Source organism: Cupressus sempervirens, chromosome 7, assembly GCF_028749045.1.
Source record: "Cupressus sempervirens isolate cs-2001-9-10 chromosome 7, ASM2874904v1, whole genome shotgun sequence".
NCBI lineage: Eukaryota > Viridiplantae > Streptophyta > Pinopsida > Cupressales > Cupressaceae > Cupressus > Cupressus sempervirens.
Genome location: NC_143124.1, coordinates 814,177,956 through 814,186,370, shown reverse-complemented (window position 1 = coordinate 814,186,370; position 8,415 = coordinate 814,177,956). Strand labels below are relative to the sequence as shown.

The window sequence follows — 8,415 nt, the reverse complement described above, 5'->3', positions numbered from 1 at the left end:
TGTGCATTAATGATGATGATCACATTATAATGTAACATTGAAATATATAATAAATCTCATCTTCACAGACTATATGTAAACAATTACTCTTACAAATTATTACTAAAACAAATAAAATGATGAAATTTAAAATAAAATAAAAACTTTAAATAAAAATTTTATTTTATTTTTTTAAACATTTGTATGGTAAAAAATAAGAAAATAAACCAACTTATAGTGAAAAGTTGTAATATTAGAAAATATATATTAACAATATTTTTAAATTTAAAAATAATAATAATAAAGTCTAAAACTCTGATTTGTAGTAAATTGATTTAAAATCACATACATCAAATTGGTACTCACCTAATGCCTTACAAAGTGTCTTTTTCACTTTCTTCCTTCAAAAACTTACTATTTATATTAGCATGCATTATGATATTCTGGTCTTGAAAAATATTACTTTTATCTTTTCTAGTTCTTAGTTTGTATTGTCACGATGGATATTTTTCCTAGTTGTCATTCTAGTGATAGAGCATATGGAACATCATTAAAAAAATTGATTAAAAATACGATCTTGAAGTGATTTATAATAAGATAAGGAAATGCATTAAAAAAAATTGTGAGAAAACCAAGAACTTTTCTGACCCGAGGCTCCTCCTAAAGCATAATGCAATAAATAATTTATCAAAATTTGATTTCTTGAGAACATTTTAACGTTTTACTTTCAAAATACCCACACATTAATTGGAGCACTTTTTCCATTGTTTGACATCTACATTTACTATTGACAAGAACTTCCCAAATACATGTACCGAATAGATGTTTTTTATTTTGTGTCAACGTTCCAAAGAGCTTATATAATTACCAGAGTAATCTTGCAGTAGTTTGCAGGAGTTGCCAAAACCATGTTAATAGCAAAGTTTGTGTCGTAGTCATCTTACCGGTCCTCCTCAAATCTTCTCAAAATTTTCTTCCAACAACACAAGTAGGCAAATGCAAGAAATGCGTCTCTATGAAAATCTAATAGGGATGTCTGAACTAGAAAGCAAGCATAGTAAAATGCTCAGGACCATTTCCAGGGGCAGACCCATATCAATATGGTATCCATGGACAATGAACTCGGGGCATCTGCATGAACTATGTGATTTAAGTAAGCTTTTGAACACCATAGTTTTACTGTGGGGAGGAGATGGACATTGGAAGCACTGATTCGTGTGTATTATCACTAACGGAGGGAGCGAAGAGAAGCATGATGCTCTCAGTCTGCCCTTGCAAAATGTTTTGAAACACCAGGATAGATATAACTTCACAAGCCATTTAAAGATATCACTTCATTACTTCAGTCAAAAAGCATCATTAATGGAATACATAACAGGATTTTTGAGCATCTTACAAACAAATCGATGCACAACAGTCCCTCCATTTGACTACATTTAAATAACGAAACATTCAGTGCTCCCATCAAAACATATGGATGGTTCATCAGTATGCCTAGTAGTAGCACTTAACTAAAAACCAAAACAGGAGTGGGGGGAAATGGGTACTTAACCCATACAACTATCCTTATCGCCTCACATGAAAGGAATTCATGTTTAAACTTCTAAGCCTTTACCAGTCAGAGAGATAACCTCAAGTTCAAATCAATCGATTCCTTTGGATCTCTATAGCTTACTTTTTTGTCCAGACAAATGAAGTCTGCAGTACCTTGATCACTCAGTGTATGAAGAAATTTGTAAAAGGGCACAGATTGTTCCTCATGGTGTCTAAAATCTGCTGATTGGATGGAGCCATGTTTAAGCAATCCATTAGATAGAAAGACTGACGTGGTGCTTAGGCCTCCACTAGTTTCCTGAATACAAAGTGATCATTCTTAGCTCCATGATCCATCAATGAGACAACATTAAAGAAATAAAACCCTAGAGATGGCTTAATCTCTATAGAAAACATGACTTTCAACATTAGAGAATATGCCATTTGTTCCACTGAGTTAAGAAAAAACAAAACACACAGCCTCTCTTTATGAATTTTTCGTTAGTTTCCTTTCCATAAACAGATAAGTGGCTAAATGAGAATTTCAATTGCTCATAGTAGGCTCAGCACCTAATAGTCCACATGTTCCAGTAGTCATCTTGAGGCTAAGCTAGTTGCAAACACACAGATGAGAAAAGGTAATTACCTGATACGGATGGATTGATGGGTTGTTTGGCAGTCCGCATTCATCACTAGCTTCAGAAGAGGGAAAATGTTGTATCGTTTTGTAGCAATAATCATTCCCATGACATACTCCATCAGTTGGATGAGGTAAACCAAGAGTCAAAAAGGAGCCATCAGGGGTTTCAATCTCCTGTGATGAAACATCATTTTCAGATGAAGCTTTCCAATTCAGAATTAAACCATGGTGAAGAGAAATAGAACTTGTGCAGACCTTAGGAGTGCTTCCACTGTCACAAGAGAAGCTTATCTCAGAGTGATGCTGATCACCCGGGGATGTTAATTCAGAGTTTGCTTGCCACGTTGTCTTCTTCTTGAGGGGTCCAAGAGAAATACCCAAAGAATTCCTAAGATACACAACATTTCATCATCAGCTAATAGAGGTTGCAGATAATGGTACCTCGGACATTAAAAAAGAGCTTAAATTCTAAAAAAGCATGCCTTAGAAGATACCTAAAAATGGCAGGAGATTCTTGATTCATTGCCTCTAATCTATCTGTATTTGAATTGCCAATATCCTCGGATTTCAGATGAATGCCAATCCCAACATTCAGGCATGTAGCTTTTGATTGAATTGGGCTAGTAGGAATCTCTTGGGAGAAAGGCCAGGGTCGTTTCATGCCGGCAATCTAATTCACTAATCAATGACAAAATTAGAACCCATCCTACTCAATCCAACAATAGTTAAAACAAACTAATGGGTTACAAGTAGAAAATCTGAAGGGAGCCATAATTCGTTACCCTGTCTTCCTCATTACAGAGAGGAGTTGTTGAGTAGCTTTGGTTTGAAGGGGGCTCCAATTGAATGGTAGCTCCAGACGATGATATGCTCACCTGTGCAAGTAAAATCATGATCTCTGTCACTAAACATATTTGAAAATCATATTGTCCAATCCTGATTTCCCATTTCATTAAAAGATATAATTTCACTAAACAAAACAAAATGAAAACAAATAAGGGAGAATCCAAGAGGATCAGATTTGTTGTGTTTAAAGAGGTGGCGAGGGTCTGAGAAACCAAGAAACTCCTTTCCCGTTGATATGCAATTCTTTAGACAAAACAAATTGGGAAAAAGGGACCAGGTTTGTTTTTCAAGAACTAGTGAGGTTTTACTAATGAAAAGAAACAGTGGAGACAACCTCTTCTAAACAGTCCAAACATTTGAACATAATGTTTTAATCAAAGTGAAGAGATTTCTACAATCCATGTAATAAACATAATATAGTTTGTGGTTTCTGGATTCGACTGTGTGAAAGTTTTCTGTATCAAGGATTTATAAGGGGTGAACGTACCATTGGCAGCTTCCGCGATGAGGCTGGCGATCTTATCAAGGGCTCAAAAAAATTCAACTTATTCGGAGGGCTGGAGGAGTTGTGAAATCTCGATGAAAACATGTTTGCTTTTCTGGCATCCATTTCCTGATTCAAAAAACGATCCACAGCTTCACCATTGCCAATCTGAGCAGGCCATGATCCTGAGACAAAGCCAGAACTGGCCGCGCCTACATTAGTCACACTTGACTCTGCCTCACTGCTCCTATTCCTTGTCAACCCCCTGCTTTCTTCCCTAGGTGACTCTTGCCGCGGGCTACTGTTACTGCTGCCCAATCCCATCTGTTGCTTAAAATTAATGGAGTGGAGATTGCCCATAGAAATAATAGAATCTGACATTTTGCAGGTATTTGTTGGGGACATGAATGGTGGGTACTGTTCAAGAGACCTGCCCTTGATTTGTGAGGTACAATTATGAGTAAAAACAAGAGAATTCCCGTGAGGATGCAAGGGGGCTTGAGAGTGCAGTGCACTTGTAAGTGGAGGAAGGGCATGAGCTCTTTGAAGAGACGCCAAACAGGCTGCCTCCTGCTTTTGTTGCTCTTCCAATCGTAGTTTTTCAAGCTGGGCAACTCCTAGACCACGCTGAGGGATCTTCTTCTGACCATTCTTCGACTTCCTGCTCGATCTGGAGCTCCTATGTTGATGTGGGTGCTGTGAGTTCTCCTCCTCTATCATGTTACCACTGATGCTGCCTTCCCTTGTGTAGGTCAAGGACGACAGCGGGACCTTCTGAGCGCCAGACAGACCGCCTGATCTCAGCAGCAGCATTGCCATCTAACATCCAACACGAAAATCCCAAACCGCCGGGTCCTTAGCAGAATGGATTGTATATATGTAGTTAATATCTAAGTGAACTCGGAGAGTATAGGAACAAGGATATACACACCAGAGAAGCCCCCAAAAGAATAGCACTTATGTTAAACTAGAACTGCCGGAAGACACATGGAGGAATATACAAATATCTCCGGAAGATTGGATCACAGAGATGATTGGAAGAAATGGAACTAAGAGAAGCTGGTATAGGCTTACCTATCTAAAATTGGTGTTCTCGCAAGGATATAAAGATTTTCAGAAATATGAAGCGTCAAGCTTGAACTTACAATTTTTTGCTGCCAGAGGTTGAGTTTAGACCCTGCTGATTGGCTGCTACAGCTATAAAAAATAGGTTCAAAAGACAAGGGAACAGCTATAAAAAATAGCTTCAAAAGACAAGGGAAGAGGTACAAATACAAATTACCTTCAATTGTTTTGCCGAAAACAAAAAGGACGACCAATTAATAAAGAACTCATGTGACCTAGATGGAGGAGACGCGTATATGGTTACAAAGCCACAAAGGTTTTCTCGCGATAGTAAAGCAGATATATCCCTATAAACCCACTACCGTTTGCCTGCAGGGTAGCACAGAACGAGAAAGAGAAGGCTATTCAAATATTCACAATCGTTGGCTAGGCAAAGCACTTACAGAAAGAAGGCCCCCTGGATACGAAGAACATATACCCACAATTGGTTAAATATAACAAAAATTTATGATTATCAGCAGAACTATGATAAACGCCTATATGTACCCAATTGCCTCTTAAAATATATCGTCCTACGAGTCGGCGTAACAACAGCCAACATGGGGGAAAGTTGAAACAAAACACATACCAGGCATCAAGAGAGAAATGATCAACTTCAAACTACTTATAGAAGAGGAATCTGATCACGGAAAGAAACAACACCAAAACCAGGGATGTCATCTGAATGCCATTTGTTTCTAAATCTCTGATTAAGATTGGTATCCTCTCTGCTGTTCTGCGTACCAACATATATACTTTTCAATAAATTTTGCCTTCCCCAATCTAAACTTTGCTGCCAAGATATGAATCTGCGGCAACAGATCCAACACCATTATGTCCAGATTCTAAGGAAAGCCGCAGTGCTTGCGATCAAGGAGAACAAAAGAATAGAAAGGAGGACTTCCTTTCTCATCTCTCATCATGTTTTTGCCCACCGCGTGCAGGCAGCTCCAGATTCATAGAGCCTACAACACAATTCTTATGAAATCCTTCTATTCCAATTTCCTATCCCCTTCTCACACGTGTGCAGCGTTGCAAAACCAACAGAATCTGGATCAATCTATCCATAAGCCCATGTCTTTGAGGGCCCAACATGCATTACGCCCCCATCAAAGAAGTAAAACAGCAGCTGCAATCAATCAAACGCTTTGGCGCATTGTGGCCCCTCTTTTCCTCCTTGCTCACCCGCATGACCCACTTCCGTTAAAGCTCTCCGCTGCCATGGTCATGCTCTCAATCTCATTAATCCATGCCCCCACTGGATCTCTAAATTTGCACATAAAACCAATTCGATGCATTCATGCCTCCCCTCCTAAATAGCTACTAGCATCTAGCTCTGCAACGCCCAAAAGCAGCTTTAAGCATCCTGTAGGCCCTCACCGCTGTATAATTATCACGGTAAATGGTATTTGTATAAGTATTCCCCCTTGTTTGTTTCCCTATCCATATCAACACCTATATTTCTCTCTTGGCTGTATGCATTTCTTCTACCTAATAAATCAGATTCGCAATCGCAAGCAAGCAACCCAACCAACAAAGAAGACGGTATTTATATCTCCTTCTACTTCAAAACCAAACATCTAGAATCCACGACACCTAGATTCACTCCTTCCTAATCTCTCCCCCTGAAACCACCTGGATTCTCAAACAACCAACGCCTAAATAACACATCTGAAAGAATTTAAGTGTGATTAAAACACGCCTCGAAATAAATCGAGCATAATTAACATCAACTTCAACATTCATCCCTCCATACCCGATCACTTTCACATACTAAAACAAGTCCCACCCACCGCACCACCAAGAACACCGACCTGTTCCTTTCCATTCATCTCTCTTTCACTTTCACTCTGGACGGTTACATCATGTGTGGGCATCCTACTCTTCCCATGATGACATTCGAGCATTTTTCTTCTCCCAATAATCATGTCCTTTGTATGTTCGTAACCTCCTTTTCTGATTCCCTTAAGCACACTATAATCATTTCATCTTGTCCCAAATTGTTACTCATTTTGGAATGATCTATTCTTCTCTTCTCTAATTCTAAACCTACATAAACAGAGGCAAAAATTTAAACCTGACCCTACATTTGTCCCTAGCTCAGGCATACTCGATTAATGTGCTGTACTTACAGCGCTGTAAGTACTTGAAATTTGCTTGGACATGGAAAGAAGATGTGAACAGTCAACTACTCTTTTTCTAGTATAGGGAACCGCGTCTTTATAATGCATAAAAACCCATCCCAACTAAAGTGACCTCTAAATTTCGGCAGAAGCAATAGGTATTTTCCCTCCATTGTGCTTCCACTGCATGCTAATTCTATCAACTACTGACATGAATCTTAGCACTACATACCCTTGGGTATATGCAGAGATCCTCATCGGTTAAGAGAGAGTCAAATCAGCCCCTTGTACTAATCTATTCGATGCAGACAAGCCTGCCCAAATCTTTCTCATGTGCTAATGCACCCAATCCTTGCTTTTCCTAACAGAAAGAATGTCTTTCATGTTTTAATTGGTCTACTGTTCCACATATACATTCGTGACCTGGTAAATAACTTTTCATGTTAGGCACTATGAAAAAGCCCATTTACCAACACTAGGTTCGTATTGATTTTTGTCATGGACAGGAGAGATCCAATAACTATGAGGGTTTTGTAATAGATATCTTTTAATTATTGTTTTAAAAAAAAAACTAAACTGATAACACATGTATTATAGTTGATCATTTTTAAGCTTTCTTGGTTGCTGATTGGTCCATTCGTGCTAAAAGTACTTTTTTTTGGTGAACGGTTATTGGGGAGTGAACATAATAGATACCGGAAGAGAATTTTAAAATGAAACTCTTCGACCACTTTGCACTCCATGGCCTCTACAGAGATATTCGTAAATGCCCAAACGCTGAAACCTTAACATTAAGCTTTTGAGACACCTATGGAGGTATACCGAAAAAATTGGCATAATTTGACTTACAATTTTGGAGATCTAGGTGCACAAAGTTAGCCTGAGTGGCTACTAGATCTCTTCCCCTTCCCTCTAATTACTATGTTTTTAGTCTAAAAAATGACAACATGTGTACTAATAGCCCATCACACATGTACTAATAGTTGATCATTTTTTTAGTATTTTTGATTCGTGACTGGCTCATTTGTACACCACTTTTAGAGGACATTTACCAACAAGTAGGGGCATTTTTTAGTGAGCGACTATTTGTGCATGAACATAGTGGGTGTCGCACAAGCATTTTGAAATGACACTTTGCACTCCACAATCCATGCAAAGATTTCTATGAATACCCAAAACTCAAAACCTTAGCTTAACCACTTCACTCACCTACAGAGGTACACCAAAAAAAATCAGCAAAATTTGACTTGCAATTTAGGAGTTCTAGGTGCACAACATTAGCCTTAGCGACTATGTAATGTTTTCCCTTATTAGTTGTGAATATATTTTTCTAATTGTAAATGTTAGTAATATTCAGGCAAAGCCAATGGATTAGGAATTTTTTGTCTCTTAGTGTACTTGAATATTTCTTAATGAGCTTATGAGAAATAGACTTCTAAATTATATGGAATGATGTTTGAGTGATGTGTGTGTGTGTGTGTGTGTGTGTGTGTGGGTTGAACATAATGTTGTAAATAAAATATTGGAATGGTGAGAAAGTGTATTTATTAAGATTTTTGTTCAAATTAGGTGTAACACATTTAAATAATAATAAATAGCGTATTTTTGTGTATAGTTACACAAGTATAATTAGTCCTTATCATATATTTATATGTTGAGGGAGATGTTCCAATCTAATAGGATAATCAATTTGATTTGGAACAATA

The 8,415-nt window shown here is 37.9% G+C and overlaps 1 protein-coding gene across 1 annotated transcript; it reads right to left on the bottom strand.

Moving 5' to 3' along the window:
- Positions 1 to 1,277: 1,277 nt before the first annotated feature.
- Positions 1,278 to 6,441, bottom strand: LOC149549887 (uncharacterized). The gene is made up of 7 exons (XM_089793105.1): positions 5,176 to 6,441; positions 3,486 to 5,004; positions 2,935 to 3,027; positions 2,647 to 2,822; positions 2,408 to 2,540; positions 2,159 to 2,326; positions 1,278 to 1,831 (listed from the first exon to the last, which is right to left on the bottom strand). Exons 2-7 carry the CDS (start codon positions 4,299 to 4,301, stop codon positions 1,598 to 1,600), a joined length of 1,620 nt encoding a protein of 539 aa, XP_089649231.1. The 5' UTR covers positions 4,302 to 5,004; positions 5,176 to 6,441; the 3' UTR covers positions 1,278 to 1,597.
- Between the last annotated feature and the right edge of the window lie 1,974 nt (positions 6,442 to 8,415).